The sequence below is a fragment of the Eurosta solidaginis genome, chromosome 5 (genome assembly GCF_040869045.1).
Source record: "Eurosta solidaginis isolate ZX-2024a chromosome 5, ASM4086904v1, whole genome shotgun sequence".
NCBI lineage: Eukaryota > Metazoa > Arthropoda > Insecta > Diptera > Tephritidae > Eurosta > Eurosta solidaginis.
This window is the reverse complement of record NC_090323.1, coordinates 189,177,484-189,194,421: the sequence shown is the minus strand read 5'-3', so window position 1 is coordinate 189,194,421 and position 16,938 is coordinate 189,177,484. Positions and strand designations below refer to the sequence as shown.

Sequence of the window (16,938 nt, the reverse complement as noted above, 5' to 3'; positions counted from 1 at the left end):
TTTTACAGTTTTGGTATTCCTTTTAAACAATTTGCATTTAAACCGCTTTTGTATTTATTTTTTTTTTTTTTTTTTTTTGAGGATGCTCATTTTCAGCAATGAAGAGTTGTAAACTACCGAAACCCACACTCCTCACACGCTTCGTTGACGTTTAGTTTACTACAAAAACAATTCCAAAGTTATATGAGTCATTGCAAGATTTTTCCCTTAACGGTTTGACCAACCAAAAAGACGAGACATTTTCCAAAGATCATTTCAGCAGTGGAAGCCTTCCCTTTCTTTTGCTTCCATCTTTCTGGCACCGGCTACTTCTTCAGGAGTGGTTACTATTTGAAAACCGAATACTTTTACGGAACGGGGTACTTTTCGACACCAGTCACTTTTGTAGCGTTACTCGGAATGCGTTTCACTTTCAATGCATTTTTGAAGGTACAATACATATCGACCACACACGTAGTCAAGTTATACTGACCCACATAATTACTTGAACTCAGCAGGAGTTCAACATCATATATGCATGCATACATTTGTCAATCCGTCACATTGACCAACACACTTATCGATCAGTCATGCTGATCGACATATTTTTCTGTTGGTCATATTGACTGTCAAACTATTTATATGTGTCTACTTACATGTGTACATAAATTGATCACGATAATAATATGCTGACTATCAGTTATGCATTATGAATCTATGCACTTTTTGTTTGTAAGTATTAGTGTAAATAGGTATTTGTCATGTAAGAAATGTTGTGTAAAAGAGAAAGAATTCTCCAGTAAAATTCAATTTTGTTCAAATACTAAACTGACTACGTTTAAATATTCTTCACTTTCTCAAGACCGGCTGCTGAGTTAAAAGCTCCTCATGGAACTTGGGGTGGGGAGGGAAGGATGGCCTGAAGGTTTAATGTGGCCATATAAATAGTTCCCGAGTGGTCGGGCTACCATCTTAATGGTGCTGTGTTACCGGAACGTATCGGATCTGTATCCGGCAAACGACCATCACATCGATAACACTCCCCAAAGCCTTCGAGGAGGAACCTTATCGCTACAACAACAACAACAAAAGGGCTTAGTGAACTCTAATTTTTCACTATCTTCGTTTACTCCAGTGGGTTTCGAGCGCATGCTGCTATGTTTACTATCCTCGAGCAAAGCTCTTAATTCACTACTTCACAACAGACTCTTCTGAGAATGCCATAAAAAGATTTGTTTTAATAATTATCTTAAATATCAAATTCTCATCTCACAGTGTTTGTGGTTGATCTCCTGCACGACCGATTCTCATGAAATTTTGTGAGCATATTGAGTAGGTCTGAGAATCGGATCTTTTAAATTTTTCATATCCCAAAATGGTAAAGGTGGTCCAACCCTTATTTTTTAAGGCATTTTTTGCTGTATGGGATTGGGACTGGAGCTTGGACTAGGATTGGGACTGGGTATAAGGAATGGAGAAGAACAAAGAAAACTAGGGAGAAAAAAACGAAGGAAGAAAAAGAGACTGAGAAAGAGATAGAGTTAGACGAAAATAGAGAGATAGATATAGATGGGAGGGAGAGGAAGCTAAAGGGAAAAGAAGGGATGGTAAAGACAGAGAGGGAGAAAGAGGAGCAGAGAGTGGAGTGAATAAAGGGATAAAGAAATGGGGAGAGAGGGGGAGGGAGAGTAAGAGGTAAAAACTTAATTAAAGTTGTGCAGTCAGACCAAAGTTAGGGCAGAACAACGTCTGCCGAGTCCGTTAGTAAATTTATAGCTTAAATAAATAAATGAGCATAATCAATTTCTTACAGCATCTTAATTAGTTTCATCATTTATGTATTTTCTCTTTTTCTGTGAAATTTCAAATAAACACCCATTTGTGTACTCGAAAGCGAGGATGTGGTAATTTTCAAAGCAGCAAGAAAATCACTTGCAATTATCTCGCAATTAGAATTTTGAGTGTCCTCGATACGTTGGAAGGCTATTAATGCCGCTTCATTACAAAGATTACACATATCAGCGCCAGTATAAAAATCAGTTGCCTCAGCTATTTCCGTTAAATTCACACACTTTCCGAAAGGCATTCGCTTAGCGCGTAACTGAAGAATACCAATACGTGATTGTAAATCAGGTGGTGCAACATAAATATGTTTACTTAAACGACCAGGACGCAATAAAGCATCATCAATCATATCGGGACGATTACTTGCGGCAACAACAAGAATATTTTGATTACTATTTGCAGAGTCATAAACAACACCATCCATTTCGGTTAGTAAGGTGGACAATATACGAAGATGTATGTCATTTGAGCTGCTCGAACCGATGGGTCGACGACCAGCTAAAGTGTCTGTGAAGCAGAGAGGAATGAGAATATACTAAATAGGTTTTTCTTACTAAACTCTCTTACCAATTTCATCGAAAAATATCAAACAAGGCGCATTTTTTCTAGCTGTATCAAAAATTTTTGATATCAATTTTTCAGCACAACCAACATAAGGCGAGTAAACCTCGGCACCAGATGTTGATATAAATGTCATATCCGCTTCTTTGGCGAGGCATTTGGCAAAAGTTGTTTTTGCGCAACCAGGTGGACCATAAAGCAGCAGACCTGCGGATTAAAACATAAAATAACATTTTTAATAACTATTTGTTTTAAGTGAAATAATAATTGGGCGTAGTGCAATTAATTTGTAGTATAGTTTGTTGTTGTTGTTGTTGCTGTTGTTGTTGTTGTTGTTGCTGTTGTTGTTGTTGTTGCTGTTGTTGTTGCTGTTGTTGTTGTTGTTGTTGTAGTGATAAGGTTTCTCCCCGAAGGCTTTGGGGAGTGTTATCGATGTGATGGTCCTTTGCCGGATACAGATCCTGTACGCTCCGGTAACACAGCACCATTAAGGTGCTAGCCAGACCATCTCGGGAACGATTTATATAGCCACATTAAACCTTCAGACCATCCCTCCCTCCCCTCCCCCAAGTTCCATGAGGAGCTTGGGGTCGCCAGAGCCTCGTCTGTTAGTGAAGCAGGATTCGCCGCGGATAGGTGACGTTAACAATTGGGCTTGGAGAAGCTATATATTGCGTTGGCAACCTGAAAGGGTTGCGCTACACAGCCCATTGAATCTGGTATTTTAGTCGCTTCTTACGACAGGCATACCAACTGCGGCTATAATTCTGACCCCCTAACCCACTGTGACAAGTAAAAGCATAATTGGGCGTAGTGCAAGTAACTTGTAGTATAGTTAGGGTTTCACATAAGTTCATTTGGACTTTTTTTTTAGGTTAAAAAGAAGATAAGCTGAATTGGAGATTAGAATGGATTGAAAGTTGACAAGGCCCGATGTACTCCATTAACTTTAATGCTAAGCCTGCACATTAGATGCGAGTGTTGATAGCCTGCTATACAGTTTGCAAATCTATTTCAGCCGCTAAGTGTAGCTTCCATCAGTTTTGTTCAGAATGCCAATTACATTTTCGTAATCCCTCGAAAGCTTTATTGAATTGCACTGCCGTTCGAAAGTAATCCTCTTAAAAATTTTAATCCAGGCAGTGCCTTTGTGATCTCTTAAGCTCTTTGTCGTTGTTGTTGTTGTTGTTGTTGTAGCGATAAGGCTGCTCCCCGAAGGCTTTGAGGAGTGTTATCGATGTGATGGTCCTTTGCCGGATACAGATCCGGTACGTTCCGGTAACACAGTACCATTAAGGTGCTAGCCCGACCATCTCGGGAACGATTTATGTGGCCAAATTAAACCTTCAGGTCATCCCTCCCTCCCCACCCCCAAGTTCCATGAGGAGCTTGGGGTCGTCAGAGCCTCGCCTGTTAGTGAAGCAGAATTCGCCGCGGATAGGTGAGGTTGACAATTGGGTTTGGAGAAACTATATGTTGCGCTGGCAACCTGAAGGGTTGCGCTACACAGCCTCTTGAATCTGGTATTTTAGTCGCCTCTTACGACAGACATACCTGCCGCGGTTATATTCTGACCCCCTAACCCGCTGGTGGGAGCTCTTTGTCGTATAATGTTACAGCGGTTCTATTCGGATTCCAATCGGCTGTATCACTTGTTCTATTAAACAGCATCCCAGCTAGTTTTGCTCTACTTTATAAAATACAAGGTCATCTCTTGTTCCCATGTGCTACATTTGTTTTAATCAATTGGAAACCATGGAAGCAACTTAAAGCTAAAAACTTTACAGCGAATTCGACACTTTTGTGAATTGCTCAAATCAGTTTGACCAAAACTTATATACACAAAAAACGATAATAGACGTCCCAATCCGTTGGGGGGAAATTAAAAGAAGACAAGAGCTGCCTATGATCCATCGAGCAGGAAAGGCGTGGACAAAAGTGCGGGGCTGCAAAATTTCTAAGATCATGTGCAAAGCCTACGATATACGACTCATAAAGTGGCTCATATATCTGAAGAGAGAATATGGGCATACTAACTGGACACTGCCTTCTGGCTTCACATGCTTATAAGTTAGGTCTGTTGTTGTTGATGTTGATAAGGACACTCCCCGAAGGCCTTGGGGAGTGCTATCGATGTTGATGGTCCTATGCCGGATGCAGATTCGGCACGTTCCGGTACCAAGCCCGACCATCTCAGGAACGATCACATGCGGCCTTCTAGGCCATACCGCCCTCCCACCTCCTAGATCCATGAGGAGTTCGGGGTCACCATAGCCTCGGCTGTTAATGAAACAGGATTCGCCACGGATAAGTGAGGTTGACAATTGGGTTGGAGAAGCTATATATGTATATTGCGCTGGCAACCCATTGAAAGGGTTGCGCTACACAACCCCTTGAACATTTTTGTTATTTTATTCGCCTCTTACGACAGACATACCTACCGTGGGTATATTCTAACCCGCTAATCCGCTGGGTGATAGGGTAGCTTGTCAGTCTAGGCTTGTCAGTCTAATCTTGTCAGCAACAGCAGGTGTAGGGAGTGCGAGCTGCAGGAAGAAACCGTTGAGAAAGTTTGTCAAGAGGACGGAGTTATTCTATAACACAAGTCCTGGTACCTGATTAGGGTTCCTACGTTTGGTCGTCAAACAAATTCTGGTAACACTATGGACATATTCAGTCTACATGAGGTCTTTATTGGCCAGCCAGTTCAACCTAATCTGCGCTATTTAGAGTATACTAGAGAGTTAGTTGAACACTTATTGCATACAATTTTATTAGTCCTACTAGATTTGCTCACCCTTTGGCAATTTAAGCCCAAAGATTTTGTATATTTCCTTTTGTCGTAGACCCGCTAAAATATTCACTTCCAAAGTGCGTTTCAATTTATCCATGCCACCAATAAATTCAAATCCTTCTGTAATTTTGCGGACTTCAACATCAGAGGCATGCACAGAAGTTGGTTTCACCTTTCATAATAAAAGTAAATTTATGTTAAATCTTCTTCATTTCAATCACAATGAAACCTCAATAATAAGTTAGGTTTATTTCAAAGGGACTCAGTTTGAACTTCGGTTATATCGAGGTTTCATTATATTATAAAAAATCTTCTAATTATTACTTCATTCAATGCCGTCTTAACTAAAGTCACCACTTTTCCTGGCCCGTTCAATCTCAATTGTTGCCGCTCAATATTTTTTATAAGTAGCGCCAAATCTCCGGCTACAAAACCCTGTGTACGCTTGCCAACAAAATCAAGTAGTGTCTCATTGAGTTCCAATTGATACGAAAATGGTTTTGTTTGACTATGTTTAAACATTTCGTTGAATAGCATTTTACGTGTTTCTTCATTTGGCCAATCGATAGCCACTTCATGTTGAAAACGTCCTGGCCGTCGTGCAGTAGCATTTAATTTAAATGGATCAGATGTAGTAGCTATGCAAAAGATGCCCGCATTTAACTTGTGATGTTCATCTAACAAATTCATCAATTGCGTGCAGATACGATTTGAATGTGCCGCTTCCATGGTAGCAGATTTGGCAGTTGGACATAGAAGCTCAAGGTTTTCAATAATAATTACAGTTGGATCTGAAATATATAAAATACGACTATCGTTAGTTGAGTCTATGAACGGGGTTCGCTTAAAGTGATTAAAGTGAAATATGAATTCATTTTATAGAGTTTGTTAGGAGCGTGAAAATAATCTTTACTTTTATTGATATTTCCTGCTCTAATATAGGTAAGACCAAGGCGTAAGTCAGGATTTACATAAACGTTTTGGTTGGTTCGAAGCGAACAAACACGCAAGGCGTTTCGTGTTATCTTATGGAGATGCCACGCTGCCAAAACTTTTATGTATAAATAAAAAAAAAGTGAAACAGGATTCGCCTCGGATAGGTGAGGTTGACAATTGGGTTTGGAGAAGTTGTATATTGCGCTGGCACCCTGAAGGGCTGCGCTACACATCCCCTTGAATCTGGTATTTTTGTCGCCTCTTACGACAGGCATACCTACCGCGGGTATATTCTGACCCCCTAACCGGCTGGGGGGGTACACAGACATCTCGCCAGTTGAACTCATGGTGTGTAGACTCTAAGCGGCTACAGCGAGGCTCATCTGTACAAGAGCAGACTACGAATGGCCAGCGGAACTCAGAACTCTCTGAACTTGGAGTGGAACTATTTCAGGGCTGTTATCGGTTTCATTTCAGGGTTATTTGAATACCTAAAATTTTGGGTTCGGTTCGGTATAAATTCCTGACTATTTGAAAGCGTTTCATCGGCTTGCTATCGATAATAGCCGATATTTTCAGTTTGAATGAATGAATGAATTACCAGTTTTTTTCGGCGGGCTATTTTGGTTTGTTATCGATGAGTTATCGAAGTGTTAGATAGATAGATGCGACCGTTGGTCTATTGTGCCATCTTCTCCTTCACATCACCTCATCCTCTCATTACGGTTCACCCCTGTTGAAACAGCAAGTTTCCTTGAACTACCGTTAGAGGACATTGATGACAATTTGTGATTGGTCGCACCTATTGCTTGGAGCGAAGCACTACTACAGCAACGACAACGAGCTATCGGCGTGTTACTGACTTGTTATTGATGGAAGAGAGCTATGTTTGGTGAAGCATTATATGCCAATTGGACAGCAATTAGATCCGCACCTTTTGTGGTTGCTGTAAGAGTACTTCGTTCTGCCTAATGGGCATATCCACTCGAAGAAGCGCTTGCTTTATATCTCAAATATACCGCCTTTATTGAATTTCTGAGCTAAGGCTTCAAGTTCGAGCGTACACGGGAGAGAAAACTTTTACAGAAAACCCTGAGAACTGTTACTCCGACCTGTGTCTCCTGAGGACTCCTTTTTAAGCCGGATATACATAAAAGCTCCTCATGGAACTTGAGGACTCCAGCGGGGTAAGAGGCGACTAAAATACCAGATTCAAGGGGCTGTGTAGCGCAATCTTTCAGGTTGCCAGCGCAATATATAGCTTCTCCAAACCCAATTGTCAACCTCACCTATCCGCGGCGAATCCTGTTTCACTAACAGACGAGGCTCTGGCTACCCCAAGCTCCTCATGGAACTTGGAGGTAGGGAGGGAGGGAATGGCCTGAAGGTTTAATGTGGCCACATAAATCGTTCCCGAGATGGTCGGGCTAGCACCTTAATGGTGCTGTGGTACCGGAGCGTACCGGATTTGTATCCGGCAAAGGACCATCACATCGATAACACTCCCCAAAGCCTTCGGGGAGCAACCTTATCGCTACAACAACAACAACAACAACATGGAACTTGAGGGTGGGGAGGGAGGTTTAATGTGGCCACATAAATCGTTCCCGAGATGGTCGGGCTAGCACCTTAATGGTGCTGTGGTACCGGAGCGTAGCGGATCTGTATCCGGCAAAGGACCATCACATCGATAACACTCCCCAAAGCCTTCGGGGAGCAACCTTATCACTACAACAACAACAACAGTCGTCTGTGTACGTGTTGACTCGCCAAATCAAACTCATTCCGATTTTCACTTATCAAGCAGTGTAATATTGGTAACGAGATAAAAAGGAATGTTGACGCAGACTCATCGTGTGGAGACTCTTTAAGGTAAAAGTTTAGAACAGGGGCCGACTGTTAACACGCGTTCAAAAATATCGGGATAGGTCTCAAAAGACGCGTATTGACTTTGAAAACAATAATCCGAAGGCGGAAATGAAAATTGTTTCTCCGTCCGGAGACATTTGCAGTTGAAGTTGACAAGTTTCATGTGGTTGTCGTAATGTTGTTGTTCACTGAAAAAAAAATTTTAGTTAAAAAGAGAATTGCACGGATTTAATTTTGATCGAACCGTCAGGGTGATTTTTTACAAGCGCGACAAAAGGCCGCCAACGTAGAAAAGTGTTCTGCGGAAAAATACTATAGATCACCCCCGGGTTTCGGAGGGACCCGTGGTAATTTCTCGGGTTTTCGTTAATATCTTTTGAACGAGGTACAATTTTTATTTTCCGCCTTCGGATTATTGTTGTCAAAGTCAATACGCATCTTTTGGACACCGATTCCGATATTTTTGGACGCGTGTTAACAGTCGACCCCTGTTCTAGACTATTACCCTCTTTAAAAACACGATAGGCATATATAGCTTCTACAGTCATGTCAGGGAAAATGTTGAGTAAAATCCGGAGTCCGCTCCTATTATACCCTTATACAGTGAGAATGTTGCATATTCTTTGATTACCTCCAGCTTTTAGTTGTGTATGTAAATGAAGAGCATTATCAAACACTGTACGCAATGCGGCTTCGGTATCACCAGGATACTGTTGCAGTATATTATCTGTTGTTATGTGAAAACAGTTAAATTTATGTTTGGCTACAAAAGTATTCAGCATTGTTGTTTTTCCGCAACCCGGTGGACCGACTAGTAACACATTCAGATGAGGCCGTATACGTTTGAATTGCATTTTATACTGACTCAACCTTGTGACAGCCAATAAATCTTCCAAATCCTTCCACGCTACCTCATAGCCATATTTAAAAAATTGCGGTGGTGTATCGGATGCATCGGTGGCAACCGTGCCAATATGAAAATTTTTTATATTAATTTCAGTTTGATCATCCAAGAACAAAGTTTCATTTTCTTTGACTTCAGCACAGCTATCTATATAAATAGCGGCAATACCTAAACGTTTAGCATCTGTAGTGCGAATAGCACACCCAACTGTTAAATGAAATCCAGCTAAAATTTGTTTCGCTGTAATTCCTAACATATTGGCACCCACCTGACGCAGTCGACCACTAAAAAATTGCTCCATTATTTCAAATGTTATTTCAATGTGATCCACTCTAATTTGATTTTCGATTGGTTCTAACACGCATAGATAATTGTTTGTTATCATTTCTGCTTGTGCAGTTCCCACACAATTGTCCATGTAACAACATCTTGTATCAATATCACGCGGATACACTTGACATACAGAGTAACCTTTAGAATAACCTTTTATTTTACATTTCATCCATGTACCGGGGCGTAGCTTACACGACTTAAATACCGCTGTTGGCAATATACATTTTTGGTGGGATATACCATCAATTATATCAAGAGGTAAAATATATAAATTCAGTTGCGCACATATTGCCATTATAATGTGATTTTTAAATGCAGCTAACCATTTTTTTGCAAGCCGAAGTGGCGGAATAAACGCGTGCATTCAAATAAAAATATACAGCTGTTTTTGTTTTGACTGGTCAGCTGTTTGTTCCAATTTCACAGCGTTTCCATTTCTTTCAGTAGGACAATTGATGGTGACATATAACCATAAAACCATAACCAGATAAAACAGCAGATCGAACCAACCTTATGGAAATCAATGTAATCGATTAAAGGGCCAATTAATAGTGACTTATAACCATAAAACGATAACCAGATAAAACAGCTGATCGAAACTACCTTATGGAAATCAATGTAATCGATCAATGGTGCCATACCATAACGCTAACGCGATAACCATACCATAGCCAACCAATTGGTTTTTGGATTCTCGCCATATCCATAGCCTAATAATATTTGAGATGGTGAATTTAATAACTTTTTATAGATTTTATCCATTGTTTTGGATACGTTATGACTAAGAGACTTATTTTTTGTGGAATATGTTTGTAATTTTTTGCGTTTTCTTCATTAATCGATCACATTGGAGATTATTATGGATATGGGTATAGTTACGACTATGGCGTTAGGGTTAAAGGGCCAATTAATGGTGAATTATAACCATAACCAGATAAAACAGCTAATCGAACCTACCTTATGGAAAACAATGTAATCGATTAATGGTATCATACCATAACGCTAACGCCATAACCATACCATAACCAAGCATTTGGTTTTTGGATTCTCGCCATATCCATAGCCTAAAAATATTTGAGATGGTGAATTCAATAAATTTTTATAGATTTTATTCATTGTTTTGGATACTTTTTGCCTAAGAGACTTATTTTTTGCGGTATATGTTTGTAATTTTATGCGTTTTTCTTCATTTTCATGAAATTGTCATGATTTTTAGGTTAAGGCACCATTAATCGATCATATTGGAGATGGTTATGGATATGGGTATGGTTACGACTATGGCGTTAGGGTTAAGGAAGTTTAACTGGCCCTTAATGCTGCCATACCATAAGAGCCAATTAATGGTGACTTATAACCATAACCAGATAAAACAGCTGATCGAACCTACCTTATGAAAATCAATGTAATCGATTAATGGTGCCATACCATAACGCTAACGCCATAACCATACCATAGCCAACCAATTGGATTTTTGTTTCTCGCCATATCCATAACCTAAAAATATTTCATTTGGTGAATTTAATAACTTTTTATAGATTTTATTCATTGTTTTGGATACTTTTTGCCTAAGAGACTTATTTATTGCGGTATATGTTTGTAATTTTTGCGTTTTCTTCATTTTCATGAAATTTTCATGATTTTTAGGTTAAGACACCATTAATCGATCACATTGGAGATGCTTGTGGATATGGGTATGGTTACGACTATGGCGTTAGGGTTAAGGAAGTTTAATTAGCCCTATAACGCTAAAGCCATAACCATATCATAGCCAACCAAATAGGGTAATTCTATACGACAGCATGACACTGCTAATAAGCGTCCAAAAATATCGAGAGATGTGTCAAAAGACGCGTCCTGACACCAGTATTAATAATCCGGAAACGGAAAAGAAATATTTTAAGTCGTTCAAAAGATAATAACGAAAAACCGAAAAATGACCCGCGGGTCCCTCCGAAACCGGGGCTGTTATCCATAGTATTTTTGCGCAGAACACCTTTCTGCGTTTGCGGCCTTCGGTTGCGCTTATAAAAAATTACCCTGGGTGGGTCCAACAGCGACTTCGAGACCAAAATTATATCCGCGCAAAACACCTATGTTCACATTTTTTTTCTGGGTACGCAAACATTACAACAACCACATGAAAATCGCCAACTTCAACTCCAAATATCTCCGGACAGAGATAAAACTTATTTTCCTTTCGGATTATTGTTGTCGAGATTAATACGCGTCTTCTGACACCTTTTTCAATATTTTTGGACGCGTATTAGCAATGTGTTATAAAACTGACTGTTGGGGTAAGGCGGAGGTGGCATTTGGCATGCTGGCAAGCCCCTGCTAGCTCGTCGGGCGGGGTGAGTTTTTGCTCACGCGCCTTACCTACAGTTATACAAAAAAAAAAAAAGGTTCATGCCTGAAATCTACGAAAAGAAAAGGAAAGCTGGAAGAAAAGGTCTGTCCGTGTCAGGTGGAGTCATCCCTCCCCTTCTGCGTAAAACCTTGACGCAGCCTTGGGCGTTGCACTGACTCCGAAAATTTAGCAACGCCCCCTTAGCCTGACATGCGTCCGTCCGTCACTGTCCCATGTCCCTAATCTGTCTAGTCTGTCACGGTAACCTCACATCTACGTCTCCTCTAATACACCCGTGCAACACCCACACCAAATTGATGCCTAATTAACCTGACATTTTTGAAATGACTTCAACCCATAAAATAAGGTGTAAATAAAAAATAACTGGTAAATTCAACTTGTAGATCAATAAGGTTTATTTAACAAAACGAAATTAATTAGCAATAAAGTAAAAAAAGAAAAAGGTGGAAATCCAATCGAAAAATATATTAAAAAAAAGGTATTTACAATCCACAAAAAAAATAACTATTTGATCAATGAAATTTATTTCTAATACTTAATTCAATTTCAACAAATTTAATCCAACTAATTCAGATAATTGGTAAAAGGAAAATAATTAGACTAGGCCAATTTATATATACATATATATACGTATATAGATTAGTATATGTATGTACTTATATACCGCTTTATACTTTTATAAATGAAAAAAAAACTGCAAGATAAAAATATGAAAAAAAACCAAAACGATCAAAATAAAGAGGGTAAGATAATAAAAATCCAAGGGTAAATGATTAATAAGAAAAAAGGGAACTTTTAAAGTCACGGTTCGCGAGGACCAGAAAAAAAATTGTCAAAGCACCATAATCAAAAGTCGGATTTATCGTACCGCCGCTGTTATGCATACGCTCAATTGTATGGTATATATATATGTTTATGTATATACATAGTGTAAGAAAACATTATCATAACTTAATAACTAGCACTCACCGATCTATCCAGCAACGAAGGCGCCTGCGTCGAAGAGAGAGGGGTTGGCTGAAAAGTTAAAAGCAATGATGACATGATATGAAACTTCTCGCTCTCTGAGAGCGCGTGAAAATGTGCATTTTTTATAACATTGACCATAGATGCCATCATCCTCAAAATCAAATTTGGGCATTTCGGATTAACTTACTCAAGATTGTCAAATGGGATATCAAAAAACTCGAATTTTTTCAGGATCACAAATACAAAAAAAAGCTTATTTTACCCGTTAAAAATTTTTCCGTGACAACACGTGAAATTAAATTTTTTGATAGCTAAGATAAAATATACTTATCTCTTTTCGTGCGTTAATATAACAGCTCATTTAATTTTGTTATTTCTTGAACCATTTTTACAAATTTTTGATCCGCTTATGTAGTTGAATACACTTGAAATAAAAAATAATGAAAACGCACCGATTTTCTTGGAATTTTTTTTGCGCGGTTTACGCAACTCTGATCTTCAAGACCCATTCTTGGAAACGAATGAAGTTTGTTTACAATCGAATGAACCAATGTTTACAATTGAATGAACTTTAAGACCCATTCCTGGAAACGAATTGAGAGAGAATGAATGTTTCGTATCATGTCATCATTGTTGGAAATTTTTCCATCCTACCAACGATCGTTGGAGAGGAGATATTTTCGTTTTGACTTTATTCGGACATGCGGTCGCGGTCCGAATCATTGTTTACTATATAGTTTGGCAGCTTAAATAGAGCTTATGTTGAGAATAGAGTGGAAGGCAGTGGACTAGGCAGTCGAATGTCATATAATGAAGGAATTGATGTTCGGAGTTTTTTCAAGATTTGCCGAAATCCTGAATCACAAAAGGAAGTGTAGTTAAGTACGAAAATGAAAAAATGTAGTTAGGCTTTGCTTCTTTTTTAGCAGGAGATTTTCAATTTAAAAATGTAATATACAAAATAATATACATTCTATTACTTTTTTAGCAGGATATTTTGATTTTAAAAATGTAATATATAAACCAATGTTCCTTCTATTACTCATTTTATATATGGAGCTTCACATGCACTTTATAAAAACGTGCTTTTTATTTTTACGAACTTATTCCTCAATGAAAACAAATGAAACATGTATTAATGTAAGCATTAATCATGTTTCTTACTTCTTAAATGTTCTCCTTAAATATTATAAATGTTTTAAAAGTAGCAGGACTAAAATAATATTGACAAATCTGATATGTCAAACTAATTTTATACAAAAAAATTATTTCATAAATTGCATGCATTTTATACATATGCATTATATTTTAAATTTTCTCTAACCGTTTTGTGCTGACTAAATTGTGCTTCTGTATAACTTTCTTTGGCTATATAAGATAACAATTCCAGTGGCCGTTTTCACCATCTTCGGTGAACGCTAACAAACACTTTATTTGAAAGAAATCGTTCAGTGAGTCGTCAAATAAGGGTTTCTTTAAAATAACGGACGTTAAGAGTTCCCCTCTCACATGAGGAAAAAGGAAATAAAACTATTTTTATAACATGAAGATAGGTAGAAAATTTATTGGGGATTGCACTGCGACTGTTGATCTATTGTGCCCTCATCAGATTGCGTCGCGTTCCAGAAGGATATGTTCCACAGTCTCTCCTGATAGATCACGAAATCGACATGAATACAAAATTATGTTTTTTTATTTAGTTGAACGGCAATAGAAATTCTTACATTTTTCAAGAAATCCAGGAAACTTCAAGAAGAACCCTATGTTTTTAATTATTTGTGTTTTGCTTTTACGTTGGCGGTGCGTTGCTTATAGATTGAAGCAATTAAAGCGCGTGTGTTCAAAGTCAGATGTAGACGCAACGCAAGTGTCAAAACGACTCAAAAGTCGCCTTAAGCTTAGTTGCATCACGTGTTATTTATCATTATTAATTAAAAACGTTGGATCTCGTAAGGAGCTAAACTTAGGCAAGATACACACGAGACATAGCTTCGTAGACGCGTACAAAATATGGAATGCAGCTACGATTTTCTACGCCTCAAGATTTCTTATGCTGTACCTAATACGCGTCTATGAAGATACGCCTCGTGTGCATCTTCCATTAGATTATTTTCAAAGAAAAAATGCTTTGTTTTTTAAACTTTGCTAATATTCTCATACATGTATACTACTATGGCTGTCGCTTCCATACTACTATTTCATTATTTTAAAAGAAAATTAGTTCTGAAAAATGCAACCGTGTCACATGCGTTCTCAAACACGGTTACCACACCATTTATTCATTTAGGACCAAAATGCATCGAAAAAAAGACCAGATCTCAAAAAAAAAGGACCAAATTTTAGGTTTTTTATTGGTATAAAAACAATTTGGATGTTTCAATGGTTTAATATATACAATTTTAATAAAGTAGAAACTTGGTTTTAATTCAAACTGCACAAACAAAAATAAAGTGCACCTTTAGGTATTATATGTTCACATTGCTAGGATTAGTCTATGTCTTTCACCAACCAAACGTTGTGAACCTAGTTTTGCTTGATTGCAATGGAATAAAGTCCATAGCGCAGTTCGGTTTTATTAAAGAACGGTTAAAAATTTGCTTTGTGGCAAACTCAGTAAATCGTAAATAAAACTAAGCAGTGGTGTTAATGCCATTTTTACAGATGTTTACTTTTTCTCTAACAGTTTAAACTTCATACCAGAGCCTAGATTCAGTAAGTGTGAGTTGGAACTCAGACTAAAAATCAAGCGTCTTAAAAGTTTCAACTGTGTAATAATTGAATACCGATCGAAATATCTAACCACTAAAACAAGTCTTTTTTCTGATAAGTCCGTTGTTTCATCAAAAATTAATGACAATGTGTTTGCCCGAACATTCACCACTTCCGTTTTTAATGCCTTGCCTAAATTATCTACCGGGTGAAATGTCATTTTTCTGCTACATTTTATAGATAGAGCAATTTTCGTGGTAAGAATTCCATTGAAGTAAATTGAAAATTATATGTGCATAATAGATTTGCGGGAAATTTTATTAGCAATATTTTGAATTTTTTTTTCAGTTTAAGTGAAAAAGAAATAAACGTACCAATACTTTGCCGAAAAAACCAAAATTGAGAATAAGGGACCAGCGGACCATATGCGATTGGAAGGGACCATTTTTGTTCCATATGGAATAAGTGGCAACCGCAACAGCAAGCTTCCACATCAAATACATATACATATAAGTACTTCGACATTACGAAATACATTGTCGCGTTGTGAGGCAAAATATTGTTGCATAAAACCTTTTTGACCGCCACATACCACAGATTAAGTACTAAAATTTCACAAAAATAATAAAATTTTTCGAGAATCGCACCGAATAATTGCAGTCATTGTTTACGAACATAGTGTACCTATACCAAGTGTGTTCACTAAGCGATAAACGTCAAAACTACAAACAGCCTCGCTCACCTGATGGAAATCTCAGGTCTAGAGTCGCATTTTTAGTCTCAACGACAACATTTTTGACTACCAATCGTATGGACTTTTTCAATTTTTCAATCATTCGGAGCATTCGGTAATGGTATCCATTTTGAATTCGCTGTCATTCCGAATCCAGCGAGTGCCTGTCAGAATGCTTGACAGATAAGTCAACACACTTGTACTTGTACACTATGTTTACGAATTTAGATACAATGAGATTGGCAAATACGAACGTGTATGAAATGTAATGTCAAAACGTATATGCACATGGTTGTATTTCAATGCACGAAAATCCTTTAAAAACGCATGAAATTGTTAAATTAAAGTTGGAAAAAATTTTTAAAAACTTTAATATAAATAAAAAGCTTCTTATAATAACAACAAATACGCCCTATATATTCTATTTATACATCAATTGGTAAGGTTTATCTCACTTTAAAATTTAAGCTAAATAATCTAAAGTTTTTTTTTTAAATTGAGTCGAGAACTGTGCGTGTGAATGTGCGAATTTCACCGATCAGCTGTTAGTTGCGCTACTTGGTAAAATTTACAATGGTCCGAATCGAAGTAAAATATTTCCTCCCTTTTCTTATGCCGAAAAAAAAAATGTTAATAACTAAATAAAAAGGTAATCAAATAGAAAAAAATAAAAAAAGCTATGGATAAAAATCAAGATTGATATTGCAAAAGAGGTGGCTAGCGTGAACTTTGTGAAGATAAAAAAACTCTATTGACCTGACGGAATTTAAGTACAAAAGAAAAAAACCAAGAAAGAAAGGAAAACAAAAGAAATTAGCAAGATAAATTGTATCTCGTTTTTAAAAACGTTAACAAAAACGTGATACTTTATGTTTGAATTGTGCTGGCAATGCTATAGCCATGGTGAAGCCGTAAGGTGGTAACAACGAGCGCACATA

The 16,938-nt window shown here is 37.8% G+C and overlaps 1 protein-coding gene across 1 annotated transcript; it reads right to left on the bottom strand.

The window, feature by feature from the left end:
• Positions 1-1,788: 1,788 nt before the first annotated feature.
• LOC137254015 (uncharacterized) lies at positions 1,789-9,604 on the bottom strand. The gene is made up of 5 exons (XM_067791672.1): positions 8,616-9,604; positions 5,504-5,970; positions 5,183-5,351; positions 2,392-2,592; positions 1,789-2,331 (listed from the first exon to the last, which is right to left on the bottom strand). Exons 1-5 carry the CDS (start codon positions 9,583-9,585, stop codon positions 1,814-1,816), a joined length of 2,325 nt encoding a protein of 774 aa, XP_067647773.1. The 5' UTR covers positions 9,586-9,604; the 3' UTR covers positions 1,789-1,813.
• Positions 9,605-16,938: the final 7,334 nt, after the last annotated feature.